Raw genomic sequence first — 24,735 nt, forward strand, 5'->3', positions numbered from 1 at the left:
TGTTGTTTGAGAACAAATTGATTATTCAGCAAGACAAGCATTGAATCGGCCTGTTTATTTTTAGCAGAATTGTTCGGAACGGAGCATATAATTTTGGATCGATCCGACACACAATCAATGTCTAACTAAATGTCTAACTAACAAGTAAAGTAAGTAAAAATTAATAACAGTAAAAAATGCAAGAATTTCTTTATTCCTTCTCTTCTATTCCATTTATAATACAAATGGCAAGGAGCAATATGGGATTTCTAACTCTTTATTTTAATAATGAAGTCTCCGTTTTTAAAATAAAAAATATAAATCTCCATTCGCGTATAAAATATCCGAAGAAAATTAATTAATAGAAGATATATTTCTCGATCGCTCTTTCTTCCTCTCTTTCCCTGTCTCTCTCTCTTTCTGCTGATGGATGTGAACGTTATATTCTGCTTTGTTTCCATAATGCGACGACGAACTCGCGTTGGTAATATTCATTATTTAAAAGGATGATAATGTATTCGTTTCATATGACTGACGTAAAATACAACTAAATAGAAAATGTTATGCTCTTTTGTGGATCACAGATAATATTCTACATCGCTAAATTTTCGAATATTTAATTTATACTTATGAATATATGTGAGAAGAGACTGTTTTAAAATTTTCAGCTGAAAGCTCTTAATTAATGTACGTTATTTATAACATACGTTATTTATAATATTTTGTCCTGTATCAGTTTAATAGGCTCACATTAGATATACATGTAGCATGCCGACATATCTCGCGAAACGTGATAGACGCTACAACGGATTCTTTAACCGAATGACAGACTTTTTCGGATATAATTTGGATATAATTTGGATATTCGAATATAATTCTCATATAATAAATGAAAAATTCTAAAATTTAAAAAGTCATTTGCTTTTAATAAACAAATTTTTATATAGATTGAAATTTTACACAAGATTTGATTTATTATGCTTGTTAAAAAACAAGAAATTTGTATAAGAAAACTTGATATCAAAACAAATTCTGCATTTATAACATGCGATTACAAAATATTAATGCAACAAAAGGAAAAGCCTTTTTCAAATGACGCGTCTATCGAAAAAAAATTTAACAACCCTTCTATTTAAACGTAGAAATCGCAATTTTTTTCCAATGTGCGTTCGTTTCTCGAATAGAACGATGCATGCTCTAAATGACGACCAATCCGGCAAATAGAGACGAATCGAATTGAATTTGCGATTCGGTCGCGATCGCGTAATGATCAGGGTGGTAATCGAAAACGCGCTCCGAGTCGAATTAAAGCTCTCCGTTGAGAGTGAGAAAGCTGAAGAGGAAAGACAGAGACCCACGCAAAGGGTGGATGGGCGGGAAAGGGAGAGCTCTATCGATCAATCAGCCATAAGTAATGCGGAGCTTTTGATGGCTTACCGTTTCATTGCGGACGGAAAGAGCCGACCGGCATGCTATATCACGTGGGACGCAACTTAGACGCGCATTAAATGTCAATGCCTAATGACGATAATTGTTGATCGATGGGTGCACTCAACGGATTGTTTTGGAGATGATACTCGTGATATATACATTATTTCGTTGAATGTATGATCATCACTAACGTTCATTAAGCAGACATATTGTCCTTTATCTGTATTGCAACATAAAGAATTTATTTTTCATATTAATGTTAATGAGATATTTTGTCGTTACTAGATTTACGTGTAATCTGAAAAAGACTGATATGTAACACATAAAACGATGAAAGAGATTGATATCGGTTTTTATAAAAAGTACACGAGTTTCTTCTGTTCAAAAACAACACAGTTAAATATAGTAGAATATAATTATATTTTGCACGAATATTGTATGTTAAAAGTATTTTATGACAGACTGACCGTAACTGGGACATTTGTATTTATTCTTCGATTACTGCTACGTTATCGAGCTACGATATCATACGAAATTCCACGCATTTGCATTGCAAATAAGAGAACAAAGTCATTTTCCATGTTCGCGAGCTATAAAAAAAACTAATAATTAAACAAATTCATATTATACTGACATTACGTGGTCCGTGAGCTGTGCTTTATTTTGATTTATCTCGAATAACCATTGCACCTCAATAACAAACTGTTTGTATCGATTATTCGTTCGTTTATGTATCGGATATTGTTATTTGTTTACTTTTATCCGATTTTCAAACAATAAAATAAATCGTAAAAGAAACGATAAAAATATATCCGGATGTTGTCAAAGAAATTTCATTAAATTTCATCGACTTTAAATTAGGTAAATAATTAAAAAGTCAATATGTGCTGATGTTCCTAGCTTGTAATTTTAATTCGGATAATTCGGATAAAATTACATATATAAAAAAATATAATTACATATATAAAAAAATTCTTGGAAAATTATCTCAAAAAGGTTTCTTTTTTAAATTAAGCTTTATCCAAAAATTTCTGGCCATGTCCATCTCACACAAACGCGAACGCAAGTGGAGCGTACGGGAAACGTTGACCCAGGTCAGTTAACTCTGAGAGCTCTTTATGGCCTTTTACACATAAAACTATCGAGGGTGATCGGAAGCGTCTTTATCGCGAGCATTCTGCTCATTGAAGCTTACAACTTTTACCTTTATCATTTCTCGCCGCTCGGAGCCGGAAGCCCTTTGTCTCTTTGTCTCTCCCTCCCTTTCCCCTTGTATCTGCTCATCGATGAGGCTACGCATAAATCGTATTTTTAAAAACTGCTCCTCCCAAAAATATCTCCTCTTGTTCATCGGATTAAAATTATGCAATCTTTTTATAAACTTAATTTCTTGCATATATTTTATTCACGTATTGTTAGTAGATACGATATTAATTTATCCGATAGATTTTCTCAAATTGAATTTTAAATATAATTTTCCAAGAGATTTTAACTTTGAAAAAAAATGAAATATTAACGAATTTATTTTAAGATTTTGTGATTGACGATAAAAAAAAAGAGCAAGAAAATTGATAACAAACATTGCTTTATTCTTTGACGATGTTATCTTTAGAATAGAATAAAGAAATCTCAATGCACAGGCGATAGATCGTCACGCCGAATATTCTTTTTTGATAACGCCAGGCTCGAGGAGCGAGGATTATATCGCGCGACAGGCAAGTCGCTCGATGCTTGACGTTTCCTTCCCTCACGACCGAAGGTTTTCCCGTCCTTCAGATTCGGGGGCTGCGAAATCGATTCCTATTAAGGTGGCGTAATATTCGCCAGACACGAAAAAGAGAACGCCAGCAGTGGCCGTTTTCGCGAGAACTAGCTCCTTCGTCAGCCCCGTTTCGGCAGATGTGTGAGGACACTCGAAAAGTTTAGGTCTCATAATAAATGATCTTCGCGTTTTCCCCATCGCGCCCGAGAATATCATTAATTAACAGTAATTAACGTGCGCGCCGATCTCTCCCTCGGCGAAGTTTTCGCACGTCCCGTCAACGGTGGGAGATGAAATTCACACGCGAAACTGTTTCGACGAGCTAAATCCGAACGGTTTCTTAAACGAAACGTACATTTTTCATAACGCTAATAATGTTTTAGGTTTTGTTTGAAAAGTGAAATCTAATGCTAAGTAAATCATAATCGTTGGAAAATTATTACGCGAAAGTTTACACAAGACAGCATGCTTTCGATCAATGTCGACAACAAATAATGAGCGTGAAAGGAGTGAATGGTTCTGTTAGAGTAAATTAAACAATGAGATGGTTTCTCTGGAGAACGGCGGGATTAGACACCATCGATTAGCAATAATTCAATGTAGGATATTAATTTTCATTAAGTATCGGACTATCGAACTTTGTCATCATGTCGCTCGGGTATTATATTCTCGAAGGAGTCTGTGTCATATGGATTTTCCCTTAAGAGATCCGATATCCTCCAGGAGATAACAGTAAGTTTAAAGAGACTCGCGAGATACATACCACGCGAAAATAAGTTACAAATCACGATCCACTATTAGGAATGCATTTAACTATGCATATTTTATTTTATCTTTTTTTATCAAAATATATTTAATATTCTGTTTAATTATATAAATATTTTTGTAAATAAATATATAATAAGTGAATATTTTTTTTATTAAAATTTTAAACAAATGGTTATAATATATCTTCTTCGTAGAAAATTTCTCTGTATTTTTAAATGGATTATATTAATAATAACTGGATAATTCCTAATAATAAATGGGTTATATTAACAAAGTTTATTAAGCAAGATGCTTTCTAGTTGATTAGATTAATTTTTTAAATAATTTTCTGCTCGATGTAACAAATCTTAAATTTATTTCTTTCATTTTTTTCAAACACATCATTCACGCAATTGCAATGCGATATCGTCGATGACGTTAGAACCAACGCCACGGGTCTGTTCGGTGTCGATTCTGTCACGTCGAGAAATGTAATCGAGGAAGAAAAACAAGAAGAAAGAAAAGAGGGATGAAGGGGAAGAAAGAGAAAGGTTGTTTTACCTGGTGAACGTGACCGAGGCTGCCCGATCACGTCGTTAAGCCGATTTACGGGCGCACGTGCGAACGTTTCGCGGGCGCAATGGCACAAATAATGACGTTAAGAGGATCCGCAGAAGCCTCCTCGCACGTGGCACTCACGTGTCGTCGTATGTGAGATCTCCTCGCGCTCGTCTTCGTCTTCGAAACACTTCGCATTCTTGTTCATCAGCGACACGTTGCGTTTCGAGACCTTTTCTCTCTCTTTTGGGAATCGATGAGTCTACGTACTTCGTCGACGAATTTTTTTTACGTGTATTTATAACTGACAAGATGCAAATTCGATCTTGCTGAGAGAAGAAAATAGTGTTGGTTTAATAGTGTTAACGATTTGTGCGACGGTTTTAATTATTTTTTTTTACTTCAAGAACAGTTGTTTGCAATTCATTGTACAAATCTTTATTTCACTCGATAATATTTATTGTTCTCAAATATTTAATTCTTCAAAGTAATTATGATGTTTTGCAAAACAGTTGACATTTGCGTAAATTTTACTTATTATAAACATTTCTTTTTCTTTCATGTGCTTGATTATATAAATATTGATGAATAGTTATAATGAATCCCGATAATCAATAGATTCATCTTTAATTGATTGATGAATGTTTTTCTGAATATACATATTAATATAACGATTTAAATTCTGTCTTGTTAAGAAAATAGTGTTAACGATATGTGTGAGATGACAGTTTTGATTATTGCTTATTCTTTTTGCTCTAATGGCAAAAGCGTTGCTTACAATTTACATTTTGCATGAGTTTTTATTTCAATCGATAATACTTTTTATATCCCAAATGTGTAATTTTTTCAAGTGATTATGACGTTTGATAAAACAGTCGAGCTTTTGTGTACATTTTGGCCTACTTATTATAAATATTATACATGTTTGATTACATGAATATTGATGAATGATTAATTATAATGAATCGATAATCAACAAATTTATTCTCACACAGTTATTGAGATATACTTTCAATATTTTAGATATAATGATAGATATAAAAAAGGAAATTGAGAGAATGTAATAACACACATAATCGCTTGCAATAACATTAATTGTATATGCGAGAGTCCTTTTGAAATTATATCTGTTTCAGCTATTTGGAGATATATAACGAGAGGGTGAGGGATCTCTTACAACCGTCGACGAGCGCGAGTCGACTCCGAGTTCGAGAACATCCTCGACTAGGGCCCTACGTTCAAGGTACTTCGCTTGCGTTTACCGTGAAATGTCGAGTTACCGAGCACGTCGGCTAAAATTTCTCGAGGGTCTTCTTATTCAGTGTGTACCCAAGTCTGCGCTGTTTAAATCTTCACCGCTTATTTCTCTTCGCATGGCCGCCTTTCTTCACCCTGTAATATCTCCTCGCCTCGCTTATATTACAGTCCAATAAAATAGATACATATAGTAGTATATTAAACATTGTATCTCGAATGTCGTGTTAAATGTATCATTAATTTCGCGAGAGTAACGTTTGCAGCTTTATTAATTCCCCTTCTTTCACACAATAAATCATAAAATATTGTAAGAAAATATTATATTTATTTGTAAAATTTGATGTTTAAAATTGGTAGGATTTTATTATCTCTAGCGATTTATACTATATATAATCTTATTTTTTCATATATGTAGAAATAAATTTATCAAGCTCATTCTCTTGTTAATGTATATTTAAGTTTTCAATCGATTAAACTATTACAATTTTGTTGAATTCTTGAATAATTGAATCTTCAAACTCTAAAACGGTGAAATAATTCCTGGATCTTTGGATTTTTTAATAATGGAACCTCAAATTCTGAGATCTTTCGGTGTCTCTTAAAAAACTTCTGGAAAACTTTCCGATCTACAGTATTGTTCTCTCACTCACCATCATGATCACCGCTCCAACAATAAAACTTAATTGATACGTCGCGATAGTCCTTTTATCTAGACCTCCCCTTCCTTCACCATTCGTATCATCATCTCTTTCCTTCGTCAAACATCCTGTCTCTTCCAGGATTAACGCTCCACGTGGTCCGCGATCTGGAATCGTTGATGTCATACGTGGAGAAGGGCACGAAAGCCAGAAAGACAGCCTCGACACTTCAGAATCCCAGCAGCAGCCGTAGCCACGCTCTATTGACCGTCGATCTCACGCGGGAACAAGGCTCGGCCGATGCCGAACGTCTCTCTGACGGTGACAGCATCACGTCCTCCGGGAGACAAGACGTTACTCAGCGCGCCGGCAGCAGGTTGCACCTGGTCGATCTGGCGGGCAGCGAGAGCGCGGCCACCTGCGGCGGCGTTCATCGACTGAAGGTGAGTCATTCCCTAAAAATAATATCCTTCGTCGGAATGATATATTCGCCGGCTGAATTTCGCGCGATGAAAATCGATATTCGCGCGGGTCGAATGGACGGATGGAGCTTCGTCGAGTTATCAATCTCCTTCTGGCCGCCATCGCGGTTAATCGAGTCGGCGGAGAGTTTTACTCGCGGAAATATTAACGTAAAACATGCGTGAAGAAGTGCCGCGTTAATTTATCGCGTTATTGAAATGTTCCTATTTCTACGTCTCGACGAGGCAAGATACATATATGCTTCGATCTATCGACATATCAGTGTTTTAATGTTAATAATTCTCATTTTCAGCCGTAAATAAAATATAAGTCATAAAAATAGTATAAAAATATATTTTTAATATCGAGATTTAATACGTTAAAGGATAATATATGAGAGATTTTATCAGGATAAATTAGATATATTTGTGCTCTCTAATCAATGTGCAATGTGCAGTTTGATTCTTTGGTTGAGTGTTTATGTTAATGTGTGACTATGCCTTCTAAGGTACAAAAAGAATCATCAAGACGTCGCGAAAAATCGAGAATCATCGCTTGTGGTATTTCACGTGTGAAAGTATGTTTCTGTTAAGTGAAAAGTCATGCATTAAACAGAAATTTATATGAATAAACAATTGCCTTTTTTTGTTTCACTCTGATGTTATCGATCCAGAACGATATATAATCTGATTTAACAATAATTTTCAATAATAATTTAATTATAAAATCAAATATTTATTGAAATTATTTTTGTAAATTCCTTTCGATTTAGTTTATTTTTGTAAATTTGAGACAAATGTATATTCTTAAAGTTTGAAATGAGATAAATTCTTTTATTGTTAATTTCAATCCTGACATTTTGACGTTATCGTCTTCTTGCTATCATTTATAGGAAGGCGCGAATATCAACAAGAGCCTCGTGGCCTTGGGAAACGTCATATCCGCACTTGTTGAGAGAGGCTCGACAGGAAGTGGGACAAGCAAACGATACATCCCTTATAGGGATTCCTCTCTCACTTGGTTGTTGAAAGATGCACTCGGAGGAAATGCCACCACCGTCATGCTTGCCAGTAAGTGTATGTCAGTCTTTCTTTCTTTTGATCTTTCCCCCTTACATATGTATTGTATATATATCGTTCTCTTTAAATTCGAATTCTCTTCCCGTTTTTCTTTACAACTCTCGCGATCTTAAAACGTTCCATTGACGTTAAAAGATTTCCTTCCGGGAATATTCTGCCCGCGTAAATCGCGTTTCGCCGTGTGTATTTTTGCGAGGAAATTATAAGCTCGCTTTTCCCTCCTTTTGATCTCGAACCCTCCATTTTAATATCCTTTCTGTTGCCGCACCCTGTTCTCTCGCGCATAGATTGAAATCCAACGACTGATTCGACGATTGCTTAATTGATCCTTTTAATGCGAGTCTCTTGTCAGCCAACGTGTACTAAAAGAGTCAATTACGATAGGCTATTGCCAATTTATTAATTTATTTCGTGTTCTTCCATCTTTGATTCCACGAGTTTGCCTCGTTAAGAAAAAATTATTCGGATCGGCTCGAAAGCAATTTTTAGCCGTTGAATCACAACGAAAAGCCACACAGCTATTTCTATCGCTCTCTTCTCCAAGCTTCGTCTTTTCTTAAATTCCGTCAATTATTAAGAAAGAAATCTGCGCCAGATTCGTGAAATTATTCCCATCCACGACAAAACCAAGGTTGAATATAATTGGTTTAAATGCTTTTCCAGGCGAGCTAAGACGCGGAGATTAAATTTCGATAGAAACGAGCGTAGTGACGCGAGAAATAAGAAGCGGTAAATAAGAAGTTTGTAGTGGGCTTGCGACAGTAGCAACACATAATCGATGCCACTATCTAGCGCCAATATTTTTCTCGTAGCGTATATCGATTGCGCGTTGAACATAATTTATATAACACTTTTCATTATAATGTAACTTGAAAATGAATATTTCTCACTACTGATAATGACAATAATATCAGTTAATTTAATAAAGAATTACTAAGAATTCTAATATCGATAAATCGAACTGATATGAACACAAAAGATTCTTGTTAGCAATTATTTTCGTATACAATGTTTTTCAAGTCATTATTATGGTTTATTAAATATTTAAACACATTGGAGAATAATAATTTAAATAATGCACCAAAATAAAAGTTCATTTTTAGACGAATGTTATTTAGGTTAATGCATTTTTAATAATAGTTAAGACTTGAGATCTGTAGAGAGCATGCTAGAAAAATATTTAGGAACTCCGTCTCTCTGATCTAGAGAATAAACTTTGTGACAGATTAATCTTTCACAATAGCATTACCTTGGTAAGATTTCTTTCCAAGAGGTATTTGAATCCGATTGTCTTTATGACAGTTTCTACTAGTTGGAGAAATAAATGTCGGTCCATTCGCGAATTGGACAAAGTTTTAAAAGAATCATCATCGTCGCTATTTTACCAGGGAGATACTATTTTTCCGTAGAAAATTCTATTAATAGTTAGATAAAGCACATAGGGAAAATTGCGTCACACATAGTAATATTTTTATCTCTACGAGTAAAAAATGTTATTTTTTTTCAATTAAAACTAAAAGGAATTAGGATTTAAAATAGTGTAATAAAATAATGTTAACACATGATATAATTCAGTGGCTATCTATGTCGAATATGAATATAAATTATTAAACTTTTAAATATTTCTATATAATCCGTTTGGATTGAAACTGTGATACAATAACGTGTAATGAAAATATGATTTTTAAACGATGTATTACATTCGAAAAACCTTTCGAATTAATCTGGAATAAAAAGCGTGAAATTTATATTATCCGTGTCATCGTTTATTTTGACTCGTTTATATCACCGTGATATTTTTCCCTTCTATCGCTTCGGGATAAACCGTAAACGAAATTGACGTAATTGAGCTCGCGACGTAGAGAGACGTTAATCGAGAGAAGGCGCGTCTTCCCTCTTTTGACTCATCACAATTAATTGCCGAAATGGAAGAGTCGATCCGCCGCGATCCGTATAATTGGCCGGGAAACACACAGCGCTGTTTTGTGCGAATACTTCTAGCCGGATCCAGCGACATGTATAATTAATCGTAGCGGAATATTCCGCGAACCGCTGATTATCGGCAATTAATTGAATTGCTAATAGCATTTCGGCTTATTATTGGGGAGACGTTTAATATTCAGCGGGCCCACGTTTGTATATGTGTATAATATTGTGTTATCTCACAGACACCGTATACACGTCGATTTCACTATACGATGTCTGAAAAAGAGAGACCGTTCGCTCAAAATTCATTTCTCGGCGAAGAGGCATGAGAGTTATTTTCGTTTGTCTGGTCCATGTGTGGAGAGCATCGTTCCATACATTCTCTTTCCCGATTATTCAAGATCTCATTAGCTTTGAATCATAGTCTAAAATATATCTATTCTTTCAATTTAATGTTTTTATTTTAATTTATCTAATAATAAATTTTGTGCGTCATTTATCTTATCGAAAAGAGACATACTTTTTGCATGAATATACACTTGATGTCGCCCTTTCACATGTTGGTTCTATTCGTGATTTGGGCATTTTATTTAGTTTGGATTTATCTTTTGACAAGTATATATAATTAATTTCAAATTATGCCTATAAAAACTGGATTTTTGCTCATGTAAATATTTTAAATATATGTTAATACCTTTTTTAAAATATATTATTACATTGTTTACTTGTCATATTCTATCAGACTTATCAATAACTAGAATATGCTTCAATTGTTTAGTCCCAAAATAATTTTAAATGTCATATAAATTAAATCATATTAATTGAGCAAACAACATCGTTTTCTTAGTAAAATTACTTTCTACTTTGATAAATTTATGAGTTCTCTCTCTCTCTCTCTCTCTCTCTCTCTCTCTCGGATCATAATTATGTTTATTTATTTATGATCACTTATTTATTAAATAATCTTAAGCTTTTAATTTTAGCTAAAAGAAAGACTCAATGATATATTATTTCTTGTTGTTAAATAATTTTATTTCCTGCATTATTAAAAAAGACAAAATTTCATATTCCAATTAGATCATTTAAAAATAAAAGACTGTTTCAAGATCTTCATTATTATTCACATGGTAAATTTAAACCACTGAATCGATTATACTTACTCGGTAAACTTTCTGATCGAATTGATTTCTTTTGCACGTGTCTTGTTATCTTTAAATATACCTTAATCAATCTGTTATTTAGATCTCGTTATGAATCTATAATTCTAGTTTGTATAATTTTTTTATATTCATGCATTCTTTTATATCATTTTCTTTACTAAAAAGATTTGTTTCCAAAATAAATAAATAAATAAATAAAGTTAATTCGATAAACACAACGTGCGAGAATTCAAGCTCGCTCGTTTCATTGAGAGTATCTGACAATAGACTTATGAAAGAAAAGAGTTCTTTATTCAGAGACCAAGTAAAATTGAAAATTGAAAATTGAAAATTTTATATATATCGAGAAAATGCACGTGAGACGTTTAGTGAATGGAAAATCGTTCGCACGATTTCGTAGTCTTCGAATAAGCAAGCAGTATTTTGAGACATTTTGCGACAGTAGATCCTCTTGAGTAGATACTATCATTAAGCAATCCTTTAGTATCGATTCTCTTAAGCGCTGCTATAATCAATTATACTTATAGAATGCAAACTTATCGCAGCCACTAATATCAACCAGAAAATCGCACTGATTGAATAGTCATAGTTGGAACGTACAACATTTTTGTCATGTATTTCTAACGTTGATTATTGACAAGTTTATGTCTTCTCCAGCAATATCTCCGGCCAGCGGAAGTTACAACGAAACTGCTCATACCTTACGATTTGCGCAAAGGGCGCAGAGCGTGGTCAATCGACCGGTGGTCAACGAGGATCCCGTGGAGAGGCTCATCCGTGAATTAAGGGCCGAGGTAGCCAGATTAAAATCTTTGTTACTGCAAAAGGTAAGAAATTTCAGATTCATTTTACTCGATTTGCGGAAATTACGCGAGAAAATATAATTGAGTTTAGCAATTCAAATACGAAAGCCTGTAAATTGAGAAATACGCAAACGTTGTCCAATAAGGAATCTAAAGAAAAATTACCTTAATTATGCTTAAATGAAGGAGAGAAGAAAATAATTTCTAACTGAATATAAAATTTTAGCGATATGATAATTCTAATATGAATTTCAGAGAAACAAAGAGAGAAAAAGATGTATTATTTGCGCATTACATTACACATTGATTTCTCGATTTTTCGCACCTTTTTACATGCAGAAATATTATTTCAATCGAAGGAAAATTAATATCGTTTTCTCGTTTTGTTTTTAACGCGACCGGAATGAAAAATTCGCGCTCAGCAGAAGCGAGACTGAAAACACGAAAGGATTTAATCCCCGGCCTGATGTTGATCGAGCGACTTTATAACAACGGCTGTAGATTCGCATGCTGCCGGCGCAAAATATTAATGAGTTTCAAGCGGCGTGCGATCGGTAATAGCGCGGCATTATAAAACAAATTTCGCAATTTCGCTCGACGTGGAGCGCGCGGATCCGCGATAAATAGCGGCCGATTTTTCAGTCGCGTTTTAGCTCGCGTGCGAAGGGGGGTAGAGGAAGGGGAGGATGGGGGAGTTTATTATCGGGGTTTACCAATACGAGCGGCGCCGCGCGATATTGTCCGATGTCATTACGCAAATGAGATTCATTGATCGTTTATTTGACACTTATTGAGCGCCCGTTGCGAGCGATCGGCCGAACGATTGCTGATAAAATACAGCACGCCCATGTGTTACGCTTTAACGAGGTATCCGCGTTTCCATTTCTATCAGGCAGACGCTATTCTTCATTTCCGCGCGTCGCATAATTGTCGATTAATTAAATTTCTCATACTTCATTCGCAATTGCAATTCCGTCGACGCTCTCTTTTCTAAAGCCTTCATATTTCATTTCAAATTCGATATGTTATATTGTTGTATACACGTAATAATATTTTTAATAGTGTATCATAATGATATATGTATACATGTTACAAGAGCAGAAAATAGAAAACTAAAAATTGTCACTAATTCAAGGCATTCTGACTTAAGTATCAATTTATTGTTTTCTAATAGACAGAAAAGTTATATTATTATAGCAATTTTAACTTAATTAATAATTAATAAAACATAATTAATAAATAATAAAAATATTTTAATACAATAAAAATTATAGAAAAATATTTTAATGTAATAAAAATTATATAGAAGAGGAAAATCTCTTCTCTCTCCTTTCCTCTTTTTTCTGATTAAATAATTTATAGAGAAAGCATCGATAAAAATTTAAGACACCAATATACATATAATAGTTTGGACAGAAATTTTATTGCGCGAATACGTTATATTTGCTTTCAGTTAAAATTAAAATAATATTGGTTATATGAACCCCTTGTTGCAGGATATCGACCAGCAGACTACTGGCGTACCGTGTTGTTGCGGCAAAGTTCAAAGTTCAAAGGATTCGACGACGGATTCTCAGTATCGCGAGGAACAGGAATCGCTCAACACTTTGCGATCTAAACAGTCCGATTGCAAGGACGAATTTTCACAATCAAAGAACGACAGATCACTCGATGTGTTTCCGATCAGAAGGTTTAACTCTAGCGATAGTTTAACGATTTGTGAGACCGGTTCTACAAGATCCGTTAGAAAGTTTAATTCTTATGAGCATCTACAAGTTTCCGATCGCTTTATAAACAATTACAATCAGGCCAAAGTCACCGAACTAAACGACGAAGAGGACGAAGTGATAGATGAAATTAACGAGCCGGTTTTCGTGGACATACCGACATTAGTGGCCGTGCTGATTAAACCGGACGACAGCTTGCAAGAGTCATCGACGCAGATCGAGGAAATCTGCTCCGATGAGGTACAGGAAGATTCGATCGATGCCGATTTCATAGAAGGTGGCAACGAGGAGTTTGAAGAAACAGAGAAAATCGATGTCGATCCTGACGATCACAGTATCTCGGCGAATTCTTGCAACACCTTGGGCGACTCAGAGGTCGGCGAATTTCATAAGACTCCGTCGAGTCCGGCATCTGTTGGAAGAAGCGGACCAAGAGGTACGTTCAGCAAACAAAACTCGATCGATTTGCCGTCGTCGAATTTAAACGTCTCCAAGAAATTTGGTTCCATCGATGGTATTAACAAAAAGAAGGACTCATCGATCCTCGATCATCTTCAGCGATCGCACACGAATTTAGACAAGCGTCCGACACTGTCCGATCGTGGGAAAAAACTCAACAACATCCGCGAGATCGATGATCGCAAGGTGAATGCTAAATCAGGAAGCATTTGGAAAGCGATCGGTAGCGACGGCAGCAAGGATCATCTGCAGAGGAAGAGCAGTAACGAGTCTGACAAGAGCTTGAAGGATTCCAATATCGGCAAGATAGGCGGTTACAGCATCGGCAGAAAACCGAGTTTGGAGAATCTGAAGAGAAAGACTAGCAAGGATAGCAGCTCAAGTAGCTCCAAGGACGAGCAGATTCTGATTTCGAGCTTGACGCGCGACAAGCTACTACGCAGGAAGAACTCTTTAGATCAGGAAGCGGCAAACGGTGTACGACATCACACGGCGATTCAGCGAGTAAAACGCGCAGACATCGTCGCGGCAGTTACGGAGAGGCTTTACTCCAGTAGAAAGCTCACGGAAGAGAGCAATAATATGGCGACTAATAGTGTATCGGGCACTCGTTCTCCCCCGGAAGGCACCGACGTCAAGGTGTCTAGCAATCTCATGGCACGATCGAGGCTCCAGGAAATCTCGCGAAAAATGTTGATGAAGCGACGAAGAATCAACGTAGACACGCAGACGGAGACGGCATCGACGCTCCGTTTCAGGGACACGGCGTCCTTGACGGACGAGCCCAAGGTGGTTCTCCAGGATGCGGCGGTTCTCACGGAAGAGCATATGGATTATGACGTGACGACTGTAACCAATCACCGGTTGCCCGTTCTCAGAGTGAAGGATATGGCCACGTTGACAGATCGGCGACCGCACACCAGCATCTTCCGTTGCAAGGACGCCGAGAGCTTGGCCAACGATCTCGATTTCGACGACTATGAACTGCACTCGCCACGGAATGACTCCGGCATACTTTCTGATGATACGCAGAATTACGCCGAAAGCAATCTATCTAGCGCCGAAATGTCCGAGCTTTATCCAGAAGCTGACAGGAGGATACCATGCACGGACAGTTCGACTAATACGTTCCTTGCATCATCCGGCAGGAACTCGGCAGTGCAAACAGAAACCGGAAATCGAGAAGTGCCGAGTCGGCAGAAAGAGAGCTTGGAGAACAGAGGTCGCAGTCACTGTTGCGGTCTGGTTCACGAAATCGGCCAGCGCGTGCCAGTCAACAGTCCCGAGAGAAATGTCATCTCCATATCTCTACCGGATATGATCAGTATAACCATCGAAAGTACGAATGGTTTAGAGTCAAGAATTGCTGTGACGGATGGCAGTGATGCCATGGAAGAGAAGCCGCAACCCATTTCCAGTGACAAGGAATCTCAGACGGAACAGATCAAGAACGAGGCTGAAGGATCTTTCTTAAAGGATCTTACAGTAAGATCGACGGCCATTCAGGCGGACGGTAGAGTCTTCAGGATTGAAAATATCTTTCAAGATCCAAAAAGCAATAATTATCATGATGCGGCTTCTGATTTAAGGAAGGAAACCATAAAGAAGTCGATGGTTTTTAGAAACTCCCTTGGCACTTCTTCCATTATTGAAACAAAGGAAAATGATGCGAAGATGGAATGGGATATCCAGGACCTTTATCAGAAAAAACAGCCGATCTTGAAAAGTGATTTAATGAGGGCTTTTGTTGCCAAAAAACGTAGTTACAGTTTGAATCCTAGAAGACCGACAAACAGACTTGCTTGTCAAGATTTATTGAGAAATTGGACTTTTCCATGCTCAGAATTTATTGATTTTAATAGAGAGATGATAATCATGTCGCCTACTGGGCAGCAAGACACTGATACATCACTAATTGACAGCTTGCCTTCTTCTGCAGTAATCAGCGAATGTACTTCAGCCAATAAAATTTTAGAAGAGCCGATTCACGAATCATGCAAACAAGATTTCGTGAGTAGTTTCGAAGATTTGAAGGAATCTGCTTTTATAAAGGATCTGCTGGATTGTGATAATAATTTTTCGGACGACAGTCTTGACGAAGATAATATCACGAAGAGATCAATTGTCGTGAATACGATGGATACGCAGAATCTTAAGAATTACGAGAGTGTTTGTCCTCCAGATGTTGTCGCGCATACAAAGAAAGAAGCTTCAAAGTCGGCAGTTCACAAAGATTCGATTAACGTTGAATCATCGATAGATGACGATTTCGACGATACCGAGATGGAACTCCCGAAGAAAAAACCTGCCGAGGTATTGGATAAGAATCCAATGCAGGATTACAAGACGTTGATCTTAGGAACGTCGTCCTGTCTCGTGGATAATGATTCTGAAGAAGAAGCAAATATAACGGCGTCCAGTCAGTCTGATAACATTGAGAAAGGTAAGAAGAAGGTATCCTTTTCGAATCCCAGCAGTCCCGAAGAAATAACTGACATTGTGGCTAACCGCAAAATCCTGGCACCGAAGCAAAACTTAGTAGCTGTAAAATCCATTATCAAGAAGATGAAGAAGCCGGCTGTGGCCGAAAACTTGGACATCGTCCAATCGAATGTCGAAGTTGACCAATCCTTGCGGCAGAAAAAGGTAGAATCGGCGAAAAGCGAGGAAGTTCTGTCTGCATCGAAAGAAGATCAAGATTCTGAGGACTCTCGAGAATCGTTAAACGACGAGAAGAAATTCTCCGATCATAACGAATCAGACAGTAGCGTCAGCGACGAGGATACTCAAGCAATGTCGAAGAAGAAAAACATTTTTGAAGAATACTTGAATGAGGCGATGATCTTCATGCGCAACATGAACTCTATCAACGAGTACATGAGTGCCGTAAACAAACTGGAGAGCTGCGGAAAGCGTCACAGGAGACGAGGAAGCCGTCGAGGGAGCAAACCGAGTACGGATAAAGGTCACACAGAGTTCCGTGAGTGTAAAGTGAACCTAAAAGATGACACCGACGAGCACTTGCAACAGGACGAAGTTGTTGTCGTCGAGTCCTACGAGAAATGTCTGAAAGGTATCGAGAGACTGGAGGCGTGCATTGACAAAGTCAGCAAACACAACCTGATCCTTCGAGATAGATATGGCATCGAGGTCGAGTCTGCTGGCGCTAAATCGAGTTTAGCGTGTCCCAGCATAGATTCCGAGATGTCTAATGTCAAGGACAGCGTGATCCACCAATGCAATATGAGTCTTGAAAATGATGCTGAAAGTTGCGACAAGTCAAATCTTTCTAGGATTTCCTTGCCCTTTTTGTCTTCCATTCAAACCGACGTCACGAAACAGCCTACGTTAAAGGAGGCAGAACGACGAGATCAGATTAAAATCGATGATTTTGATAATAAGAATAATAATATACCGGATGACGATCTGGAGCGCAAGATTTTCGATCAATTGATGCACGCGGCCGATTTCAGCAAGTACCAAAGCCCGAGACAATTGCGACAGAAACGCCTGTGGAAAATGCGCGATCTTAGGTCCCGTAGTCCGACAACTTACTCCAAGTTACGGGAGACTTTCCGAAGGGACACTCGTGGAATCTTTAATTTCGATGAAGTTTCCGCCGCCGAAGATTATCTCGACGACATTCGCGGAATCGAGAGTAGCTCCCGGAATTTTAGGAAAACGAAACTTTCCGATCAAACAGAGAATATTGGCTCGAAAACATCGATCAGTTCTGAGATCGATCTTGAAGAATTTTGCGACCGCAACGAATTGCCGGAAGAAAATGATAATCCATTCAAAATTGAGATGCCAATCATTTTCGAGACAAAAGTAGAATATCCTGATTGTCTGATAGATCCTGCGAAGCCGATTGAACTTGGACACATGTTCAATACAGAAGAAGAAATCGCCCGAAAAATTACACAGAGATCAAAGAATACTTTAAGGCTCGAGTCAGCAAATCCCAGATTTGTAGGCTCTTTGAACATGGAATTAAAGTATCCTGGTAGTCCAAGGGCAAAATTTTTGGAGCTTTTAAAGGAGAGGAGACGAATTGTAGAAAACAGCAGAGGTACAAATGCATTTTGAGAAAATTTAACAATCATGATAAATTGTAAATCTATTTTTCACATGTATTTTGTATTTTGATTATTATCAAAGGAAAAATAATTATAATAATTGTATATTTAAGTATAAAAATGTATTGAGAGAGAAAGAAAAGAAAGAGAAAAAAATGTAAATACCGACATTATAATAATATTTGCTTCGTGCTCCCGTCACTTTATTAATCTTTTAATCATATTTAACGATCTACCTTTAACAATTGTGTTAATGACCATAATTATGCGTAAAAAGTGTTAATGGCTTTTATAGCTTGTACAAATACATGTCAATGTTTAATTTTATGTTTTTCAAATGCGTTTTCATATTCAACATATTTAAGTTTAAATCTAGGATGTTTTTTAACATTATCAAATGTTTAATAATCAATATTTAAATAATTATCATTGTTGAATATTCTAAATTGTAAGAATTTTAAAGCAAAGGCCATTAACATTTCTCATAAATAATGATTATATATTTAATTGAAATAACAATCTTGTACATAATGATAAATGATTATCTTTTCTAATAATGTAAATGTCCTCTACGAATTTTTATACAACTTCTATGGTTCTATGGTTCAAAAATACCATTAAATGTATTTGAATAATGTGTTAAGAATTATTTAGTTTGTAAAAGTTATTATAAATAAGAATTCTATAAATCTTTATAAATCTCTATAAAGCTATAATCTTTATAAAAATGTATATTCTATAAAAATCTTTGCAATTCTATAAATCTCTTTATATTATATACATATAAGCAATGTTTGCATAAGCAATACATAAAAGATCACAGTTTGCGTTAATATTCGAGGATTATTTTTCATCTCTTGTACAGTTGTAAGAATCTATAATTATAAAATAAATAAAATTAATACATATTATTCTGCTACATAATTAATACTAAATTAATATTATTCTGCTATATAAGATGACAAGCATATAACTATTGTATCGTTCACAAAAATTGTTTAATAAATACTATTTTCCGAAATAATAAAAAATTAATAATAGATTAACACTCGTTACAATAAAAAAATGGCAAAAAAATATTCTGTGATTTTTTATTTATATTATATTTCACATTTATATCATATTTCATGTTTATTAATATATATTATTATTTTATTAAAATAAAGAGAAATAATTTAGTCAAAATCTATATTAAATATATTATCAATTTATTTAATCTTTCTTCTTTTAACATTGCTAATCTTGTCCTACTCAAAATATCTATTAAATCTGTTTATAAATCCGTCATTATAATTGATACTCTTGCAAAGAGCTCTTATAAATGATGCAAATTTCCGATTAGTTTCATTCGGCAATGTACAAAGGTACATGATTCCATGAGGAAAGAAGCTCATATTTAGCATCATATAAAACGAAGGTAAATGACCGACACGGACTCCATTGCTTCAATAAAGAACTGACGCATGTGTTGCTGCTGTTGCTGCATTTCGCATGATGCTTCATATGGTGCGATTCGCGCCGGCAATCGTGATTCTAATAATATCGCTCTCTCGACGGGAGAGGAATAGCGTAGAGCAGTTTACGACTATTTTATTTTATTGCGTGATAAATCTCTAGTACGCGAAAACTCTCATCCAATTGCATGCCCATTTTTGCTGGTTTCTAATTTATATTTTTACAGGACTTCTAATTTATATTTATAAATAGATTTATTTGAGTGATAGACAATTTTTTAAATAATTTTTAGAATAAAACGATCTAATATGCTCCAGCACGGAAAATGCTCTGCTCATTACTTAGATATAATGATTTTATCAACAAGTGTTATTAAATTGAGAGTCGATAGTTAGCGTTTCATGCTACATACAAATTGTTTTCCAATGCAAACTAGAATAATTTTTACGGTTTTTAAAAACTTATCGAAAGGAGAAAAATGAAGACAGTATTAATTGATCGATTTGCGCGACTAATATTCGCACAAATTTATAAATTTATATTATTGATAAATTTCCATTTTATAGAACTATCTTGTAAAATTTCTCAATATTGTACATGAATGCATAATCACCCGATAAAAAGCGCAAAAATCATTGAACGAATTTTTTGCAGTTTCATCAAAAAGATACGGATGCTAGACTTACTCGCAGAGAGGTGTGGGAGAGGAGAGAGCTGATAATTGCATTGTCCGCGCGCGCGAAGCAGATCGCTACCTCCTTCCAGTGACGATAAAGACCGATCCATAACACACACACCATCTTGACACGTTCTGAAAATTGCCGCCACGTGCCCCGTTTTCCACGCGTCGTATTTGCCTTTGATGCTGATGCAAGCGTAACGATGCTCGTTTATGCTCGCACACATATGTAGTATGGAGATAGCGCAGCAGAAAGCTATGCAAAAAGTCATGCCGCGATCGCATGAATTTATGTGTGCCTCGAGAAAGACTTGCAGTTATTCCTATTTGCATTTCGTGAGGACAGGATTATTCGGATCATTTGTACCTATAAGCTATAATGAAGAAGCTAATGCAAACTAGAATAATTTTTACGGTTTTTAAAAACTTATCGAAAGGGGAAAAATGAAGACAGTATTATAGCTATAAGCTATAAGATTACACGCAACAAATCGTTTTTTTATGTTTTTCTTGAGGAAAAGCGAATGAAATATAATATATCGATATTTAGAACATATATATTGAGATAGTCTACGAAGTAAATTTTCAATACTATTTATAAATCAATCAGCTAACGCAATACTGCTTGTTCTCTTTCCCTCTCTCTGTCTCTTTCTCTCATATATTTTTTTCTCATTACTGTGTAATATATTCTCTTGTGCGTGAAATATTGTAATAAAAGTTTTATCGTTAAAATGTTAATGTTAAAATATTAGTTTGTTAGTGCATATAATAACCTGCGCGTATATCTCTTTCTTTTTTGACGTTACATACATACACTCTACGATATAATTTATCTTTTATATTGAAAATTCATCTATCACGACATATTTTTTTTATATGAATATAAGGAAAAAAGAAGAGAATTACGCGAAAAGGATTTTGTTCCAAACTTGTCAACGTACCTTGTCGTATGCACGAATAAGTTGAATATGATAAAGCTTTAATGTATATACATACATATATATTAATTATATATAATTATACATTTAATTAATGAAACATAAAATTAACACTTTTTTTGTCTTTTACAAATTTCTTTTATAAACATTTTATACATATAGATTTCAAAATGAATCTCTTTTTTATTTAACTGTAATGCAGAGTTTTAAGTCTGAAATACATATTTCTATATAAAAATCAAATTTATTATTAATCTCTCGAACGGAAATGATTTTATAATCATTATGTCTTATAATCCGTATAAGCAACACGAATCATGTGCTCTCACATCGCATTTCTCTATTAAAATACGCAATAAAAAAACGCGCGATTAATGTCTGAGCTTCATTGTCATCATAAAGTTACAACATAAATCCGTGAATCAGTTGGTTTTTTGAACGAAAATCCCTGGCTTTTCAATGCAACAAATTTGATATCACGATGCCTCAAATGCTTGGAGTCTCACTGCCTCGTTATTTTCTTCTCGTGATCGTTACACGCGGATATGATTAGGTTTTTTTACGTAAATTTGTTCAAGTTCGTAAAATTCGCGTTTACGAATCTGATTACGAAATACCGTCGATATTACGTTCGGATGCAGAAATGAAGTGCAGCCTGAACGGAAGTTTAACTGTGATCGATGCAACAAATCGATTTATTCGTGTCACGAGAGATGCGTAATTTTATCTAATAAATTACTTTACGCGATCATGAAATTGGTAGTAGCTCTTTTTCAACCGATAGTCACGATGATCAAATAACGTAATATAATTGGGACATAATGCAATTGTTGGTCTAATGGGGATATAATGCGATATTTGGATATCACATATATAGCTGTAATTAATTTATACGTAACATAGATAACAAAGTAATATAATTACTGTAGCATAATGTAGCTGTAATATAATGTAGTGGAAAAGTAGAATTATGTTCATTTTTGCTCTATAATGCTTTTATAATATAGATAGCTTATAAAAGAGTGACATCAAGATTGACATATGTATACCATTTTGCTTTTGTGCTCTAAGTTGCAGCTAAAAATTTAATAAAAATTTATAGGTACAAAGATTTAATAATTAAATATTATTCAGATTATGCTCTCAATTAATACTTTCTTTGGTGAATGATATTTTTTTTTAAACTAAATAAAAATTCCGATATCTGAGAAAATATTTTTTTAAAAATCGATATACTTATTGAAAACTACAGAGAAACATATATAAATTTATATAAAAATTATACAAAAAAGGCAAAAACAAAAATGGAACAAATTTTCATATTCATTTCATTACATTTATACTTTTTTAAGCTTAAATAATTATTAATAATCTTATATCACATATCATCGGAATCATGCCAACTATCAAAATATCTATAAGAAATAACATTTCATTAAAAAAAATTATTTCTATATTTTATGTATAATTTTTTATATTATAAAGTAAATAATTTTTCTTTTAAATTGTTTTATCAAATAAGATATCTCCTTTATTTAGTGTGTTAATAGTCGCTGTCACGACACATTCGATGACATATGACATTCATTGCGTATGAGCACACATATACTATACATACTATATACACAACACACACAAGTTCATCGATTCCGTAGCACCCTGTGGCGATGGTAGTAGCTCGAGAGCGAAATAGGCAAAGAGGGAAAGAGGGATGGAGGTGGCGGTCTGAATTTACAGCATTTAATATCGGCAAAATGAAGTACGACCGCGGGAGGAGAACGAGTAAGGAGGCCGCCGTTTTGCGGCATCGATAAATTCATTTTATTGCCACGGTTTGTAGGCGGGTGGTGTAACTTCGACCACCGCCTACCGATGCGATCGCGCGTATCTATCACAGTCTTCCCCAACGGATCGCTCTTTTAAACACTCGTTAATAGTCGTTTCGGATCGATGTGCACGATCGCAAGTATCGAACGTGCCTAATTTTTTTAACATCACAGAAAACGCGGTAGATCTGAAACCAAGGTAAATTTTTAGAAAAGTAAATTGTCCCATTATACGAATAATTTATCGCTAATTAACTGAAAATTAATCTTTCGAACGGAATCGATATTTTAGTTACAATTATCAATTGGTTTTTATAAAGTTGCAGATCATTAGTTATAAATGCGAATTTATTCGTCAATTTATGTGGATATCTGTTATTTATAATAAAGAATGAGAAAAAAATGTCGACAACAAGATGAGTCACTGAGCGAGAAAGCTTCACAATCTCGATGAAATAAGGGGTTAATATTGCAATAATCCAGACTGTCGGATCGCAAAATAATTCACCCGCGAGCGCGCGACTTGTTCTTTCTTTTCCAGCTAAATCTTAGAGGACATCGAGAGATTCCGTTGAATTTATGAGACTTTGGCTTTAAGAGCGAGAAACTCGGCGAGGAATTAGCTTTGTCGAGCCATTCTGTGGGCTATGAGCGAATTTTGTTACCAGGGGAAGACACATTTCCAGCAATTAGCCCGTCCTTACGACCGCGAATGTATATATAGATATGGAGTATACCGAAAAAAGAAATATATAGGGGGCGCGAAACTAAAATAAATGAAACTGAAATCGACCCTCTCTTACCCAAGATTTAATTTAAATTTAATCCCTTATTTATTGCCTGAGCTTCCGTGCTCACTTGTTCCTATAATATAAGATAATATACATTAAAATAACAAAAAGTTAGTAAAGAATAAAAAAATCTTAATTAAATAAAAAAAGAGAAAAATCTATATTCATCTATATTTATGATTGTATAATATTCCAAACATTTTCTTTATCTTTAAGAGATGCTATTGATTATCTTGATTTTCTCTTGTTATTGATTATCTTGATTTTCTCTATAAATATTCAAGTATAAAAAAATATATTATATATATTTTTTTATACTTGATATATAAATATGAGATATATGAGATGATAAAACTCATTTTGCATGATAGCGAGATGATAAAATTCATTTTGTTAACGGAAAGAATAGAATAGTGACATGAGGAATGAAGGAAAGCAGCGAAAAGAGAAACGCACAAAGGAGTAAAGAGAAAAGGGAAGTAGACATAGCTGGGCGACAGTTACTTATTAGTTTTTAAGCTGCTTATGCTTTGCGTAGACGTGCAGTTAAAGACAAGTGAACTTCATCCGGTGGACGAAATGAAGGTGGAAGTTGAAGTATTAAAGTCGCGAGAAACTGCACGATATTCTACCGTTCGCAACACAAAGTCGTTGTTTTCTTCAAAGTTTTGTTTCTGCCAATGTAAAATAAACTTTTTAAATCTTATTGTAGTAGACTATAAAGTTCGACAATCGATCAGATCAATAATTATAGAGGAAGATGATAGTATTATGTAATTTTGTGTTTAAGAAAATTACGAAATAAAGCAACAACAAAACTGACGAGGTATACAACAATTTGGATATTTCTCGCAATTATAACTTAATTAAAAAATTGAATATTTAATTCTAATTACAAATTTTGATAATTACACAGCCTGCGAAATTTTAGAATTGGTTATAAAAAGCAGGTGGATCTGATAGATTTTTTGAATCT

General features: G+C 35.0%; 2 protein-coding genes across 4 annotated transcripts in view; one reads left to right on the forward strand and one right to left on the reverse strand.

Moving 5' to 3' along the window:
* The window catches only part of LOC105253621 (centromere-associated protein E), a 37,107-nt gene extending 19,002 nt beyond the window's left edge, over nt 1-18,105 (forward strand). Inside the window, exons 1-6 of one of the 3 annotated variants that reach the window (XM_025408055.1) lie at nt 4,667-4,824; nt 5,614-5,720; nt 6,514-6,815; nt 7,727-7,904; nt 11,657-11,826; nt 13,299-18,105. In XM_025408055.1, coding sequence (XP_025263840.1) covers nt 6,552-6,815; nt 7,727-7,904; nt 11,657-11,826; nt 13,299-18,077 — 5,391 coding nt within the window. In that variant the 5' untranslated portion in view covers nt 4,667-4,824; nt 5,614-5,720; nt 6,514-6,551 and the 3' untranslated portion in view covers nt 18,078-18,105. Of the gene's footprint in view, nt 1-4,666; nt 4,825-5,613; nt 5,721-6,513; nt 6,816-7,309; nt 7,412-7,726; nt 7,905-11,656; nt 11,827-13,298 lie in introns of those variants that run through there. The other 2 variants (XM_020028214.2, XM_025408056.1) reach the window with 2 other exon arrangements.
* The window catches only part of LOC105253622 (BTB/POZ domain-containing protein KCTD3), a 316,103-nt gene that overhangs the window by 27,365 nt on the left and 264,003 nt on the right, over nt 1-24,735 (reverse strand). The gene's annotated exons all lie outside the window — the stretch shown is intronic.

Source organism: Camponotus floridanus, unplaced genomic scaffold, assembly GCF_003227725.1.
Source record: "Camponotus floridanus strain SB8 unplaced genomic scaffold, Cflo_v7.5 scaffold2, whole genome shotgun sequence".
Classification (NCBI taxonomy): Eukaryota; Metazoa; Arthropoda; class Insecta; order Hymenoptera; family Formicidae; genus Camponotus; species Camponotus floridanus.